Consider the following 17867-nt stretch of genomic DNA (forward strand, 5'->3'; position numbering starts at 1 on the left):
TTAGACAGATTGAAAATTCCAAGAATAGAAATTTCATGTAGGAAATTATTTATGCAGTATGAATAAAAGGATTAAGTGTGTATCGGAATTCTCTGCTTAATGGCATTAATTAGTTCTATGATCATTTGGCAGTTATTTAAGAAAACATTTATACATGGAGCATAAGCAATCTCGCAGCATTTTTAAATGGATATTCAGGGCAGTTAATTTTGCAGGAGTTTCATCATTAGTTCCAGTCATTGCCACATACCATTAAATAATATTAGAGTTCAGTTTTGAGATATTATGGTAGAATTTGGTTATAATGTTACAAAATTATATTGGTTTAAATAAATGATATGAAGTTGGTCTTTAGAGCAGTGAATGAACTAGAAAAGCAGTCTGCAAATAAAACACTTGAACATATAATTCCTAAAAGAATAACTGTTTCACATGCTTGGGTTGATGTAATAACATAAAAGTATGAGCCCTTTCACTACTCAAGAAACCCCAAACCCTTTAACCCAGCTTCCAGGATCCTTCAAGTGTGGCTTTGCACTTCACGGTCATTACTTTTTTTTTCCCTTACATCCCTTTGACACCTAGTGGTCATAGTAATTTATTTATTTTTCATATATATGTATTCATGTCTACATGTCTACATATGTAAACACACATATATACAATGTATGTATGTATATATGTGCATACACACACACACACACATATACAACTAGAGTACAGAGTTCTTTATTTTTCCTTGTTTTCTTTAGCATTACAGAAAGCATTCATTAAGGCCTACATGAAGCAGTCACTGTCCATGCTGAAGTCAAGCTAACTTGAATTCAAGTCTATGTTGGCTATAGACATTTCACTTTGCCTCTCAATGACCCAGACAGCTCTCTTAGACTCTAAGTTACAGAACATTTTAATGTGCTTTCGTAGAGACAGTTTCCTCATTGGGATATTCCTTATAACCAATGAAATCCTATAATCAATGAAATAACAAATTTGGACCAAGGAAGATCTACTATATATAAGGTGTTGTGTTAGGTTTGTATAATGCAATAAAACAAACAGACAAACAAAAATAATACCTATAATAGATTAGGATGCAATATTTTTTTTAAATAAAAATTTGATTGACATATTTTATGTAGTCAAAATTCCCCCCATGTTTCCTTCTCACAAAGCCATCCTATATAACAGGGATTTTTTAAAAAGAAAAAGATGAAGGAAAAAAACTAGCAAAATCAATCTATATATTGAAAAATAATATGACAATAAGTGTTCCACACTTAGACTCTTCCCCCGCTCATGCAAAGGAGTAGGGGAGATGTCTTCTCATGAGGAGAATCTTTCAATAGAGCATGTTAATAAATTAACCCAAGTCTGGGTGCCAGACTTAATTGGATGACAGCTCATCTGATTGCAACTATGGCTCCTTATCAGCACTCCTTGGAAGATAAGCAGCCATGGCTTCTTTGGAGGGTCTAGGTCCCTCTTCTTCAGGAGGAGTCTCATATTTGTTTCTTAGCCCTAAGTGTTACACAATAATTCTTCCCTTCTTTGTGTAATATTTTTTCCATCCTCCAACTTTCTGACCTCTGTTACTCTTCAAAGCTTTCTGTTTTGTTTCACACTGAAGTCTTAGAAACCCTATTTTCCTTCAAGGGCTACTTCATATCTTTTCATGGTGTCCTTCATATTACTTTGTTTTGACTCTGTGTATCAGTGTATATGGGTATCTGTGTTTCTGTGTATCTATGTATCCATCCATCCATTCATCCATCCATCCATCCATCTATCCATCCATCCACACACACACACACACACACACACACACACACACAAACACACAAATTTAGAGAGAACAAATACTTAAATGTCACTAAGTATAATTTTAAACTCAAAAGTAGATCTCAGTTAATCACATATAAATTATTCTATTTATGATTCTATATTTGGTTGCATTCCAAATGATATGGAGTTTCAAAACCAATATTAGTTAAGTAGGGCCACTTCTATAGGGAGTCAGTTTCTCATCACTGGAGGCATTCAAGCAAAAACGAGATGGTTACATACCAGGGATTTTTCCATGATATGAAAAAAGAACTAAAGTACCTCTGAGGCACTTTATGGATCTAAATAATAAAATTCTCTAATATTAAGAATATCACCACAATTTTAAGATATCAAATAATATTTTCTGGCTCACCATACAGTTGAACTATTTGTTTTAACATTTTTTAAAGCAACTGTTGATAATTCCCATGATTTAACCTCTGTTTGCCTCAATTTAATCCAATATAAAATGGGGATAATAACATCACCTACCTTGCAAGATTGTTGTGAGGAGTAAAATATATAAAAGGTGCTTAGTATATAGTAAGTGCTATATACAGGCACTGGACTGAAATTAGTGCATTTTTTTTTTTTTGCAGGGAAATGAGGGTTAAATGACTTGCCAGGGTCACACAGCTGGTAAGTGTCTGAGGCCATATTTGAACTCAGTCCTCCTGAATCCAGGGCCGGTGGTTTATCCACTTCACCACCTAGCTGTCCCTAGTAAGTGCTATATAAAGGTTTATTCTCTTCCCTTTCCCTTCCCATAAATCCAAAGTAATCAGTCTTTTATTTCACACATTTTGAAAATATTTTATTCTTAAAGCATTTTTGAAGGGAAGAAGAAAGGAAGGGAGGGAGGGAGAAAAGAAAAGAAGGCTGATTTGAGGAATATGGAAGTGGGCGAGACAGAAGTATGTTTATGACCTTTGTATTTCAAGCTTCTACTAAAATAGATGCATTACATCTTAAATTAGATGATATTCAGTTCATTTTTTAGCAAACAGGTATAAGTGACTCCTTTGAAGATATTAAATATCTCAGTTCCCTGATTTCATTGAGCTTACTGGGGACTGGGGTTGGGGGTTGAGAGGGGTATAGCACATACACATAATAAATACTAAACAATAAAACAAAATGCCAAATACTTTAGAGAGGTATAAAACCATCTTTTATGAATGTCAGAGGAAAACCAACTGTGAGATCCTGAAAAGCTTTTTGGAAGAAATGATACTTGAGGTGAGCTTTAAAGGATGAATACAAATCAATGAGAGACAAAGAGGACATTATGATATATCTCAGCCATAGAAAAAAGAAACATGGGAGTGAGAAAGCACAAGACTTATTCAAGGAATAGAGGTGTGTCACATTTATCAGGAGCAGTAGGGTTCACAAAGGAAAGCAATAAGAGATAAGTCTGGGAAAAAATTATAAAAAGCCTTGAATGTCAGGAAAATAAGTGTAAACTTGACTCACTATTCAATAATGAGCTACTGAAATTTTTTGAGTTGAGGAGTAATTTGACTAGACCTTTGCATTCTGATGATTAGCCTGGCAAGAATATGGAACATGGGTTGAAGGAGAAAGGCAATCGAGGCAGGAGAACTTGTTAGAAAACTCTTGTAATTGTCCAGGTGTGTGCTAATGAGAGGCTCTACTAAGGTCATGGAGATAGGGAGGAGGAGGTAGAATCAGGAGATGTCATAGAGATAAAATCAACAGGACTTGGTGACAGATTTTGATAGGAGAAATAAGAATGAGGCAGGGAGTCAAAGACAACACTAATGTATTCTCTTGCTCTTATTATGAATGGTGGAAATCCAAGCCTTCCTGGGTGTTCTTTATTTTTCTGTCATTTGATTCAGAAAGACAATCCTGAATTTCTTTTTGCCTGCAAAGAGGCTCTGTGACTAGATCAGTTAGAAACATCTTTTGAAATTTAAAAAACGTAGATTCTGGAGCACAGCACATTTTCTGTGAAGAAAAGTTCTAAATCTGTTGTGCTATTTGCATTTCTTTAAACACAGAGCATCTTTGTCCCTACTTATCTTGCAGCAAAATAATAGTGTTGGAGAGGGGTTTTAAAAGATAGTAATTATGCATATGCTTCACTTTTTCGTTAATACATTTGCAAATGTGAGACAGTTTTAAGCTGTCCCAGAAAAACTTGGTACCTCAAAGAATCAGTCTCGGAATTAGAACGGACCCAGAGATTATCTACTCCAACCCATGCCAAAATAGTTATCTCATCTACAGTATCCCCAACAAGTGGTGATTCAGTCCTCCTCTTGAAAATCTCCAGTAATGGAAAATATGTTTTTTCCTGAGGCAGCCTGTCCTATTTTTGAACAGTTAAATTCTTAGTATTTTCCTTATAGTAAGACAGAAATCCGTCTCTCTGCAAATTCCATTTATTCTTCCTAGTTTTGCCCTCTGGGTCTTACCAAAACAAGTCTAATCCATATACATATGAATTATAATAATGATAAAATAAAATAATTATGTAAAATGTTAATATTAGGGTTTTTTCTGCTTTTATGCTAAAAGGTACAAAAATTATGATAAGCAAGAGATTTTATGTAAAAGCATGTGACTTTCAAGTGAGTGGCACTTAGGTGTTTTTAGCTTAGTTTCTGTATTTTTAGACTTAGAGATCTGTCAAAGCATTTCTCAGTCAGCTAGGTGGTACAGTAGATAGAGTACTGGTCCTGGAGTCAGGAGGACATGAGTTTTAATCCAGCTTCAGACACTTACTAGCTGTGTGATCCTGAGCAAGTCACTTAACCTGTTTGCCTCAGTTTCTTCATCTGTAAAATGAATTGTAAAAGGAAATGGTGAACCACTTCAGTATCTTTGCCAAGAAAACCCCTAATGGGATCACAGAGAGTCAGCACTGAAATGACTGAAGAACAATAAAACCTACCATCGTCTCTATTTCATGTGTGGAGTTAATATTGTGAACTTGACTTTGCATTTGGTCCTGGAGGGTAGAACTTGGAAAAATGTGTGATAATTAAGCTAAATGCAAGGGTTTACCTTACTCAGAAGGAACTGAAAAGATGAATTTTGAATCTAAGTCCGCAGAGGGGGAAACACAATATGGTGGAAGTATGCTACCTTGTCATCAGGAGGAAAGAAATCAGGAGTTCAGGAAATAGGCCCAGAGGCATCATATAGTAGTGTTGGCAGACCTCAGCTACACAGACATCGACAAGAGCACACTGTCTAAATTAGAACTGCAAATTAAATTGTTGATTTGCCTTATTTATAATTTGAGTCATCACAAGACGAGGGAAGCGATGAAGGGAGCTGCTATTCTGGACCCCATCCTGACTCTCATAAAGAGGAACCAAATGCTCCTGGAGGGATCTGGCCACTACATTTTGGAGTTTACTATGGAGACAGGGAAAAGTTGGACAAGACTTGGCACATGCTAGGCTTAGGGAGAGCAGATGTCAGAGAGGCTAGAGAAAGCTTAGGAAAAATCCCTTGGTGAAAAATATCTAGAAGAGGAAGTCTGCCTAAGGGATGGAATGTTTTCAGTTCTAGAACTAAAATGACAAATAATTCCAGTATAGAAGAAATGAGGGAGCTGTCTAAAGAAAACAGTGTGGATGCACTGGGAAATCATATATGAACTGGGATTTTAAAATCATGATAATGGAAAATGACAATCCAGGAAATTGAAGTTGAATACAGAAGTGGCACAATACTGTAACCAAGTGTTAGGAGTGATCAAGCATGTCATAAGCTAAGGCTGGTGAATGCCAAGGACAAGGAGAATACCATTTAAAGCTACTTTGGGGCCAAGAGAAAGATCAAAAAGGGAATAGAATGTCTTTGGTTAAATGGGACTATGACAAATGATTGAGAGAAAGAAAAACTACTCAGCTCTTATTTTGTTTCTATTCTTTGCCAAGGAAAATAATCTTTGGACTGGGAAAAGAACAAAAATGTCTTATAAAGAATAGAAATTTAAAATAAATGATAATAAGAAAGAATTCAAGTAATAAGACCCTGATGTATTATATTCCAAGCAATTGAAAGAACTTCTGGATAGTAAAAAAATCTTGGAGAACAGGATGGAGGGTTCAACAGGACCAGAAACAGGCAAATATTATCCTAATTTGTCCTACACCCCCCCCCCCAAAGGAAGTCTTTAAATATATACTTTTGAAAGACTACCCTTTAAAAAAAATTAGTCTGCAAAATCCAGGTGAATGAACAAATTCAATTCAATTCCTGGTAAATTTTTAAATATATTGTTAAAGGAATGTCTTGGGAGTATTCAGCAGTCTTCAAATATGTCAAAAGTCACCATAAGGAATAGTGATTAGGCCTCTTATGATTGACCCCTTAGGACAGACCTACCAGAAATGGGTAAACATTTTAGTGATTCAGCTAAGGTATTGATTTACAAAGTTGAATGGGTTGTCTCAAAAGGGAGACACTTTTCACAGAAGGTCTTCAAGTAAAAGTTGACTCTTTTTCAGGTATGTAGTTGGTAGGATTTATGCTTCAGGTAAGGGTTGGTCTATAGGACTTATGAAGCTCCTACTTCTGATATTCTTTTGTAAATCTCAACAGTTCAGAGGTCTGCCCTGAAAGAAATACACACATCTTTATAAGATTAACATTCTGCAAATCATATAACCCCATAATCCCTAAAGAAGCAATATCGAAGGTTACCTTAAGGTGAATGGAGAGACAAATGATGGAAGTAAGTTGCCTATATTTCAAAGATATAAGAGTGAACTTAGAAAAGGGCAGTTAGGTGGCACAGTGGATAAAGCACTGGCCCTAGATTCAGGAGGACCTGAGTTCAAATCCAGCTTCAGACACTTGACACTTACTAGCTGTGTGACCCTGGGCAAGTCACTTAACCCTCATTGCCCTGCCAAAAAAAAGAGAGTGAACTCAGAAGCATTTCCCTGATATCTAGGGAGCATACTCTCTACTACATCGCCTTATTGAGGGAGGCAGTAGGCTAAGCTTAATTCAGTTCCTACCTAGGACTGGTCCCATCAAGTTTATAACAGCCAAAGATGCTATCACTGCCAGATAGGTCATTTCAGCCTTCACTGGCATGAGTCAAGAAGGTTGTTCATTGGGCTGGCTCTAAAACCCAAACTGGAATGCTGGGATGCTGAGGTACCCTCCAGATCCCTCACTCCCACCTAGAATGGAAAAGAATAAATGAAAAAAAGAACAAGAACCATGTGGCCTCAGAATGGGGAGTCCTGAAGATCTCTTTCCCTATGGATTCTTTCCTGACTTTTTGAATGAAAGAGTGACTGAGCTCCCTCAAGAGTGACTGAAGCCAATGTGGATGTGGCTGATACTGACAGGTATTTTTGGATTCCTCTGCACCCCATCCAAAAGCCTCTTCTTGAACACAAAATTAATTGACCTAAACAAGTTATAGAATGTATATGTTCTACAGTTTCTCCAAGGTGTTTTCCTTACATGTCAACAGGATTTTCTGATTCTTTCAGAAAGAAAGTTCCCTAGCCTGTCCAAGTGGAAAGGAGATATGCACATGTGCTAGACCACTATTATATTAAAAAGGAGTCTCCACATCCCATCTAAACCTCATAGTAATGATTCCTATATTGGATATAGCACAGCCTTTATTTTGTCACACATAATGGACAAAATATATCAATAACTTTCAATATCATGACAATCATTGATAACATTCTTTCTTTCCAATGAGTTCTACCTCTCAGGGTCCTCAAATCCTCTGTGTCTATGCCATCATACTGTTATTTGGACTCCTTTTAGTAATTAAAACCAATTTGCGGGGGGTAGCTAGGTAGCTCAGTGGGTAAGGCACAGGCCCTGGATTCAGGAGTACCTGAGTTCAAATCCAGCCTCAGACACTTACTAGCTGTGTGACCCTGGGCAAGTTACTTAACTCTCATTGCCCTCTCCCCAAAAAACAACAAGCCAATTTTCTGTGGCTACCAGAGCAACCTCCCCCCCCCCAAATTTCGGTGTGTTCCTATTTACCCCCTGAGCCCCCTGAAGCCCACATAGATATCCAGATAAATGGTTTTATTTTGTGGTTTGGACTCCCCTTCAGGGAATTACTCTCAGCTTCCTAATTCCCTGCCATTTCTCCTTAATTTATTCCCTGCCTTGCTCCCCTCAGAAATGATTCTAAACCTCCTGCACTTTCCTCTCTCTGTAAGCCAAGGATATTGTCTCTTACTTTGCTAAGAAAATTGAGGACATTTAATTTAAGTTCCTAATTCTTCCCTCGTCTTCATCTCAAAACCTCTAAACATCATCTCCCAATCTTTCCTTTTGTCCTCCAGCTTCTGACTATAGAAGTTGCCTCTCCTTGCCAAAGACAAGCCCTTTATGATTCCTTGATGCTATCCCCTCCCATCTTCTCCAGCAGATAGCAGCTTCGATATTACCTTCTTCCTCATCTTCAATATATCATCTACTTATCTATCTATTTAAAAATTATCTATAAACAATAGATGGCACCTGATTTGGGCCTTGAAAGGAGGATTTAAATAGGGAGAAATGCAGTTATTGTAAATTCTGGGTATGAGGGCTGAGAAATCTGCACAGATAGATGGAAGTAGGATTGATAGTCCAGTGTGCCCATAATATAGAGTGAATGAAAGAGAATACTGTGAATAAGGACAGAAAAGTAGGTTGAAGCAGGATGGTGAAAGCCTTCAATGCCAGGCTAAGAAGTTTTTATTTCATCCTATAGACACTAATGGTTTTTGAGCATGGCAGTATCTATCATAGGGAGTGAGTACGATGCTTTAGGAAGGTTATCTTGGCATCTTTGTGAAGGACAAATGTAGTAAGGAGTGTCCAGCTATTGTAGGTCATTACAGTAGTCAAAGCAGGAAGTGAGGATGACTTGAGATGGAGTGTGGGCATAGAAGAACATAAAGATTCAAGATTTGCCAAGTTATTGGATAAATCCAAGGTGCCTCAGATGTCAGCCTTTTTGGCTAAGAGGATTTTTTTTGTTTGTTTTATTTTAATTTTTATTTAGAATTTTCCCCAAGTTACATGTAAAATTTTTTTCTTCACATTGACTTTTTAAAACTTTGTGTTCTAAATTTTCTTCCTTCCTCCCTCTTCAACTCTCCCTATGGAATCAAACAATTCAATATAAGTCATGCATGTGCAGTTATGCAAAACATCTTCACATTAGTCAAGTCGTGAAAGAAAATAGACAAAATAACTTTAGAAAGAGAAGCTAACAAATAAAACTATACTTCAATCTGTATTCAGATACCATCAGTTCTTCCTCTGTTGGTGGTTTGCATTTTTCATACGTCCTTCTGATATCATCCTGCTCATCATTTCTTTCATAGTTACTATTGCTGACTGTATTGCCCTCCATCTTAATCCCTCCCATTGATATTTACTCCATTTTCTATCTTCCTTCACCCTATCCCTCCTCAGCAATGTTTTGCTTTTTACTGCCCCCTCCCTTAATCTTCCCTCCCTTCCTTTACCTCTCCCCTCCCACATCCACTTCCCCTCCCACTTTCCCTCAGGGCAAAATATATTACTGTGCCCACATAAGTGTGTGTTATTCCCTCTTTGAGACAATTCTGATGAGTATAAGGTTCACTCTCTTCCCTACTCCTTCCCCATCTTCCCCTCTACTTCCCCTTTTTCTTGTTTCTTTTATGTGAGCTACTTTTCTTCAGCCCACCTCTCCCTTTCTCTTTCTTCCAGTGCATTCCTCTTACCCCTTAACTTTATTTTAAAGATGTCATCATGGGGCAGCTAGGTGACACAGTGGATAAAGCACCAGCCCTGTACCCAGGAGGCCCCAAGCCCAAATCTGGCCCCAGACATAAGCCATCCCACCCTGCCTGCCCCATAAAAACCAAGAATAAACAAAAAGTAAATGCTTTGAAGATATCATCCCTTCATATTCAATTCACACCTGTGCCCTCTGTCTAAGTATATTCCTTTTAGCTGCCCTAATACTGAGAAAGTTCTTATGAGTTAGAAGTATTATCTTCCTGTGTAGAAATGTAAACAGTTTAACCTTTTACTATCCCTCATGATTTATTTTTCATGTTTACCTTTTTATGCTTCTCTAGGATCTTGTATTTGAAAGTCAAAATGTTCTATTCAATTCAGGTCTTTTCATCACAAATGCCTGAAAGTCCTCTTTTTCATTGAAGTCCCATTTTTCCCCTAAAAGATTATATACAGTTTTGATGGGTACTTGACTTTTGGTTGTATTCCCAGTTCCTTTGCCCTTCAGAATATCATATTCCATACCCTCTGGTCCTTGAATGTAGATGCTGCTAGATCTTGCATTATCCTTACTGTAGCTATATAGTATTTAGAATCCGTTTTTTCTAGCTGCTTGCAATATTTTCTCCTTGACCCGTGATCTCTGGAATTTGGCTATAATGTTCCTGGAAGTTTTCCTTTTGGGATCTCTTTCAGGAGGTGATTGGTAGATTCTTTCAATTTCTATTTTACCTTCTGTTTCTAGAATATCAGGACAATTTTCCCTGACAATTTCTTGGAAGATGATGTCTAGACTCTTTTTTTTTTTTTTTTTTTTTTTTTTTGCGGGGCTATAGGGGTTAAGTGATTTCCCCAGGGTCATACAGCTAGCAAGTGTCAAGTGTCTGAGGCCGGATTTGAACTCAGGAACTCCTGAATCCAGGGCCAGTGCTTTATCCACTGTGCCATCTAGCTGCCCCTAGACTCTTATTTTGATCATGGTTTTCAGGTAGTCCAATGATTTTCAAATTCTCTCTCCTGGATCTATTTTCCAGGTCAGCTGTTTTTCCAAGGAGATATTTCATATTGCCCTCTATTTTTTTATTCATTTGGATTTGCTTTATTGTGTCTTGGTTTCTCATAAAGTCACTAGCTTCCATTTGTTCAATTCTAATTCTTAGGCAATTATTTTCTTTAGAGAGCTTTTGTACCTCCTTTTCCATTTGGCTTTTCAAGCTGTTGACTTTCTTCTCATGACTCTCCTGCATCAGTCTCATTTCTCTTTCCATTGTTTCCTCCATCTCTCTAAATCTTCCTTCTATCTCTCCTATTTTCTCTTCAAAGACCCTTTTGAGTGCTTCCAAGGCCTGAGACCAATTCACATTTTTCTTGGAAGCTTTGGATGTTGGAACTTTGACTTTGTTATTATCTTCTTCTGAGGGTGTATTCTGGTCTACCTTTCCCCCAAAGAAGCTTTCGGTCATCCTCTGCGTTTTCTGCTTACTCATCTTGACCTGGAAGCAGATGTCTGATTGAAATCTGATACTCTATTGTCAGAAGCTTGGCATACTTGTTCCCCTCCCCAACTGGGCTGCTACCATTCGAGTCAGCCCACTGGATCAGAACCTAGGCACTTCACCCTAACTCCAGCAGAGACCTCAGCCACTTCACCCCGGCCAACCACTGGACCCCCTCACTGGTCTGTGAGCTGAGCCTCAGAAGAAGCTGCTGGTGCTGAAGACTCTGAGGCCCTTGAGGTGTTGTCTGTATATACCACACACTGAGCTCTTCTCTCAGCCTGAACAGCAATTGATTCCAGTTGCCTAATTAAGCCGTCTTTGGCTGGCAAATAGTCTCACTCTGTTCTTCTGTGGGTTAGGCTGCTCCGGGAGTTGTCTTATGGCATTATTTTTGGAGTGTGTGGACAGGTTTGTTGGGAGATTGGGAGAGTCACAGCCTTTCCTCCGCCATCTTAGCTCTGTCCCCTCCCCCCCCCCCTTACTAGGAGAATTTTGATGGTATCACCTAGGTAAATGAGAAGAAGTAGGAAACTGATCCATTGGAGCATGTTAAATTTGAGGTGCATTGGAACATCCAAGTGGTAGTTGCAAATGTGAGAATGATCCTTAGGGAAGACATTTGGGTTGGCTATATAGATTTTGAATTTATCTCCAGAAAGGCAATCATCGATAGTTATGAGGTGGTAGGCCAACCATATTCTGTTCTAGTCAAAGCACTTCTGTTTTGTACTTTTCTTTCTATGTGACCAACTAAATTATTTTTCTATCATACATGGTTGGGATGATGGATTTTTTGGCTTTTTTGTGTGTGTTTTTGTGAGTTTTGTGGGGAGAAGCATGGCTGGTAAATTTATTGGATGGGTGTTTCAATGAACTCCAAGCTTATGACAAGAAGCAGATTACAAAGTAAAGGCAGCTCCTGGGCCACACCCAGGAGGGGCAACCCCCTACCTCCATGGGGAAGCTCCTCAAAGCTCCTTCCAACCCCCAGCTTCTCTAGGGAGAGATTGTCAGAAAAAACTAAGCATACTTCTGAGCCATCCAGAGAAGACAGCCCTTCAGACCTTGGGGGGAGGGGCTTCTCACAGTAAGTGCTTGTGTGGGCCTAAGAGGAAAGAGCGTCTAAAGGGGAGGTCACCTACTGGCAGCCTCGGGATTGGGGTCTTCTCCCCTCCCTGTGCTACAAGCTGTGAGGGGCCCTTCCTGCATCCCAGAGAAGCTTCACTAAGCATGGGGGAAGTGGAGGGACAGGCTCTGCTCTGGCCAGGGCGGCCCACAAAGCCACCATGCCCACCAAGCTAGCCCCATGCCAGGGACCCCCAAGACACCTGGCTTGCTCTGGGTCTGTATGACCTGGGGGACCTTGTCTACTGGGTTACGTGTTTATTAAATTGAGAGAAGTAAAAAAATGTATCTGGGAAAGGATATAGAAGAACCAACAGGTGACAGAGGGAATGAGTGAGGGGATGATGGAGCCATTCCAGGGCAAGTCAGGGGCTCAGTTACCATCACTGGGGCTCCCCACCAGCTCTGGAGGGGCCAAAGGGGCTCCACCAGAATAGCTGAGAATTTGGTGTCCCCAAAAACCTTATTCATGTGAGTCTCAAAGAAGCATTGAAGGCTAGTGATGGACTGGACATCAGCTTTGTCCTTCGTGAGTTTTGGGATGATGTTTCTATGCCACTTTTTGTGCAGACAGGTCATCTGTCTCATAATTAAAGGATCTTGAGCTCGCATTGCACAGGAGCCATTCAATTTTGCTTTACTTTATTGAAAAAAACCTTTTGTGTTACTTGTTTTATTTGAACAGACCAGAGTTTAAAGTGGGATTCTTTCATGTCCTATTAGCTAAAAAGTTGTTAATGTTTAATAATTGTTAAATACATACATACACAAACATCATGTGTTATTCTGGAAGATACATCAGGAAATAACATAACACTTATTGTTATTCTTTCCTTGTTTTAGGTAGGAGAAGTAATTGTGGCTAACAGAAAAGCATATAAGCCTATGAAAAATCCAGAAAAAAACAAATTGCAAGAAAAGAAAAGGTAACATTTCTTCTTTAACACTTTAGTTTTACATTCTTGCCATTTTAATTTAAAGTGAGGCGGTTACTGTTCAACAATCCTGGAATTATGCAAAGTAACATAACAAATGGTATTGCCAGAAACAGCAAACAACCTGAGACTTGACAGTAGTGTTGGTTGTAAAGGTGCTGGCTGCAGTAGCCCCAGAAGAACAGTACATATAACTACTTAAAGAACCCCAATGTCCTATCATCAGCACATGCCTTGCAAATGTGTGTGCCAATATTGTAGCCACAGAAGAGAGTAAGCTGTATTTATAAGTAAGCTATCTTTATGTCTCTAATATAATATATTCAAGGAGTTGGGTAGATCTCTGATGAAAGGCAACAGCTGAGTTTGTGCAAAGGCTTCCAAAGGGGAGGTTTGTTTGAACTACAGGTGTGGTCCTTGTTCATAGAGAAAATGTAATCTCCTTACTCCCCAATCAGTTAAAAAGGGTTTGTTTTTATTTTCCCCCGAACATAGCAATTTAAATTCCAACTACATGTGTAAATCACAAGAAATAGAGGTCATCTAGCTGAATACCACTGCAAAGAATTAACCCCAGGGAGAAGTAGCAATGTGCGGAAGGAGTGTCAGTCTTGAGTCTGACAAGTAACAGGATAGGTAATCAAGATCATTAGGAGCTTGGCTTTCAGATGACAGGGCCTCCATTTACTGTAGCGATTACTTAGGGCTTACAGAACTCTCAGTAAGATTCTTTAAGCTATGCATGACCTCCTTAACTATGCTGTTGCCTTTTGAAAATACTGCTCCCTTTTGGCTTGATTACTCACTATTGCTGTAATCACTTTTCATGACATACAAGATGTCTTTGTCTAGGCTGTATATGGTGCTTTATCATTTGGGAGGAGATATTTTATCCATATGATCATTGTGTCTTCCTGGACAGCATGATTTGCACATTGCCAGAAGGATGTCTTCTAGTGAGAACAGTAGGCTGGGTAAGGATTGACAGGCTGAGAGAGAAAAGAGTCCCTGGTACAGGTGGTGGATAATAAAGTCTGTGGACAGGGATCATAGGGGGACTCAGTTAAGCAGAAGTGACAGCCATTCCCATGGATCACCTCACTCAAAGTGATCTCTTTTTCTTCTGAACTAAAACGATGCTTTAAATGTTCATGTCTTCTTATTAGCTGTGTGACCCTGGGCAAGTCACTTAACCCCCATTGCCCCACAAAATAAAAAAAAAAGAAAGAAAGAAAAAAAGAATTATCTGGGGGCAGCTAGGTAGCACAGTAGATAAAGCACTGACCCTGGATTCAGGAGGACCCGAGTTCAAATCCAGCTTCAGACAGTTGACACTTACTAGCTGTGTGACCATGGGCAAGTCGCTTAACCTTGATTGCTTCAAAAACGTTCAGGGCCATCTCCAGTCATCCTGATATAAATCTTGCCACTGGACCCAGATGGCTCTGGATTATTATGAGAATCAAATGAGATGATGTACATAGAATGCTTTGTAAATCTTAAAGTGTTTAGTATTGGTTATTGCCTCAGTCCCTAGGCAAGTAACCTAACATCTCTGAGCACTCGTTAACTTTCTAGGTTGCAGAGAAAATGCTGGCCCATATATCAGGGAAATTACTGTCCAGTCTTTGCATTTTCTATACAGCATTATAATAGTAGAGCCACGATTCAGACCAAGGTCCTCTGATTCCAAAACTAACATTCCACTGTGCCATGTGCAGAAAGGAGAAATATGGACAAGGTGATCTATCCACTGCTCCACCTAGCTGCCCCGTGTGCATATTCTTGAAGCAATTCATAAGCTAGTTTTTTGAGCTATCTCTCCCCATAAGCTAATGGGGCTGTGTGCTCTAGTGGGAAGAGCATTGGTCTTAGAATTGAAGGCCTAGGTTCTGAAGTTTGGGAACTGATTCTAGCCCTGTAATATTGGGTAAACAACTTCACCTGTTTCCTTGGATTATAATATCTACACTTCTTATTTCCTGGGATTATTTAAAGAAAAACACTATATAAATTTTTTTTTTTGGTGGGGCAGTGAGGGTTAAGTGACTTGCCCAGAGTCACATAGATATTAAGTGTCAAGTGTCTGAGGCCGGGTTTGAACTCAGGTCCTCCTGAATCCAGGGCTGGTGCTTTATCCACTGCACCACATAGCTGCCCCCACTATGTAAATCTTAAAGCACTATATAAATGTGTTATAATTATTATTGTTATTATTATTATTATTACTACTACTGCAGGGCAGTTAGGGTTAGCTTCCCTCGTGTTATTATTATTATTATTATTGGTAAGGCAGTTGGGGTTAAGTGACTTGCCCAGGGTCACACAGCTAGTAGGTATTAAGCATCTGAGGCCGGATTTGAACTCAGGTCCTCCTAAATCTAGGGCCAGTACTCTATCCACTGCACCATCTAGCTGCCCCTGTGTTATTATTTTAATAGCAAGAAACCATCTTACTTAAAATTGATTATCTCCCCAAGAACTTAAAACAGTGATTTCTGTACATTGGGTATTTTTAATAACATGGTTATTAAATTTGAATTTAGTATGTTTGAAACTTTTATTTAAATTGTTATCTTAAATTACCTTTATAAATCTCTGGTTCTTTAATCATCTTTTTCTCTCCTTTTGTTGTTGTTATTTTAGAAGCAAACAAATTGAGAAACTAGAGGTAGATCCCAGCAAGCATTCTTTCCCTGATGTGACTAATATAGTCCAAGAGAAAAAAAACATTTCAGGACGAATCCAAGATAAACCTCAGGTTGTACCCTGTGCTGAAGACCCAGACTTTGAAGATAATGCTGAAGTACCACCTTTGATTTAAACTTCAGAAAATACTTTGATTATGATCTGCAAGATCTATTTCCTTCAGAGAATGCATCATATCAAGTTACAATTACGTTATAGTTTAATTTATAGCAAAATGATTTCCATTGTATTTCTATCTACTCTAAATACTATTCTTTTAAATAACAGATTTTGTTTATGTACCTCTGATTCTGTTGTAGCACATCAGAAATTATTTAAATTTTATTAACATTTAGTAGCTTTTTTTCTACTGAGTTTTTCACATAAATCACAGCAATATCATAAGAACATATGAAAGAAAGCATATGGTCAATAGATGAACAAACTGGTCACAAGAGTGGGAAAGTAGTCATTAGTTATTATATACTTATGTAGAACCATTATTCTACAGTTAATTGGTTAAGGAGGTTTCTGTTTTCTGTATGTTTAAAATTTTTCTATTTGTGAACCTGGATTCTAGTGTCCTCAGGTTAGAGATGCAAGGGAGTAGGGAGCATAACAGTCTGATCTCAAGGCAGAATAGGCTTTTGTGTCAAGCAGAGATTTGAGCTCTTTATTGGCCTCTACCAATTGTCTGGGATCGAGGAGAGATCAGAGGTTACAGGCTAGAGCAGGGAAAGGGAAACTAGTGTGGGGGAGAAGCCACGTTGGGAAGTAGCACTGAGGTTCCATTGTCAGTGAAGGAAATCACAGAAGTTTAGCCCTGAGAGCTCTATGGCCTCCATAGGAAAGGGGACTGTGGTACACAGCTAGGAAAACAGAGGAAAGGAGGCATCTCCCTGCAAAGGTCAGAAGTAGCAATTACACTCAGCCATGAAGGAAACTTGCTTCAATAAACCAGTCACGACAAGGAGAATTCATTAAACGTGAAACAGAGCTTCCAAAGCTGGAGCCATTGGCCTTTCTGTGGGGCAACTCCTTGAATCAGTGTAGGCATGCGGACCCCCAGAGAGGAAGTCTTCAGCTGCCAAACAATGGTGGATTTCTCTTGATTAAGGAAGAATATGGACAAGAACAATGTTTCTATTGGTATGGGCCTGACAAGATTAACCCTTTTTAAGTCTTGAAGCTTTGAAGTTATCTGATGCAGGTCAGGAATCCACACCCAGAACTGAGGTTAGAGAAGTTACTTCTTTAAGGGTTGAGAACCTTAAGAGACATAAACCAGTTAAATCTGTATGAGCTGGAAATCTAGAGATTAACATAGCAGCTAAGCCCATTTAGGAGCAACCCAGGAGATTCTCAGTAAACGACCTGGAAGGTGATCTGACCAGCAAAGAGGGAGCTAAGGAAAAGAAAAGTCCTAATTTCTTATACATTTTTCTGCCAATCTAGAATAAACTAGTTAGACCTCTCTGATCTTGTAAATGTTTTTTTGTGATTTGTTATAACTATACTAAAGCTTTCCTAGGTCTTAGTAAAACCGTTCCCAGTTTAGCTTACCATATACAACAAAGCCCAGTGCTGAAATACCATAGGTGAAATCAGATCTTTCCCAAACATAAAAATAATATACAATCACACAGTAAAAGATTGATATAACAAAATAAGCTTATGGTATGTACAATTCTGCTTTCCTTCTAAGCAAGTATTATATAGAAACTCTTCTTAATAGGATTTCCATTCTTATCCAAAGACTGTGCATGATAGTGGGTGTAAGAAATAATGGGCTTTTTGCCAATGCCCAAAGGCCCCAACCAGAGGAGATTGATTTGGATTGATTGAATTAAGTGAGACTGATTGACTCTGCTGATTAATTCACTTAAAGTTGACTTGATTAAAACCAGACCTGCCTGGCTCCCAAAAGGGAGTGTTCTGAGAGGCTGTGGACCCTGACCTCAACACGGGCCCACCCTCAAGTTCAGTGAACCAATGGATTTGGGTGACACTAGCCAATCAGGTTGAAGCAGTGTTTATGGAC

General features: G+C 38.8%; 1 protein-coding gene across 1 annotated transcript in view; it reads left to right on the top strand.

The window, feature by feature from the left end:
* DNAAF11 (dynein axonemal assembly factor 11) overlaps positions 1 to 17643 on the top strand; it is a 105262-nt gene extending 87619 nt beyond the window's left edge. The window contains exons 11-12 of the mRNA XM_043978462.1: positions 13047 to 13129; positions 15785 to 17643. Of these exons, the coding sequence (XP_043834397.1) occupies positions 13047 to 13129; positions 15785 to 15962 (261 nt within the window). The 3' untranslated portion in view covers positions 15963 to 17643. The remainder of the gene's footprint in view (positions 1 to 13046; positions 13130 to 15784) is intronic.
* The last annotated feature ends 224 nt before the right edge of the window (positions 17644 to 17867 follow it).

This window comes from Dromiciops gliroides, chromosome 1 (assembly GCF_019393635.1).
Source record: "Dromiciops gliroides isolate mDroGli1 chromosome 1, mDroGli1.pri, whole genome shotgun sequence".
In the NCBI taxonomy this organism is placed as follows: domain Eukaryota; kingdom Metazoa; phylum Chordata; class Mammalia; order Microbiotheria; family Microbiotheriidae; genus Dromiciops; species Dromiciops gliroides.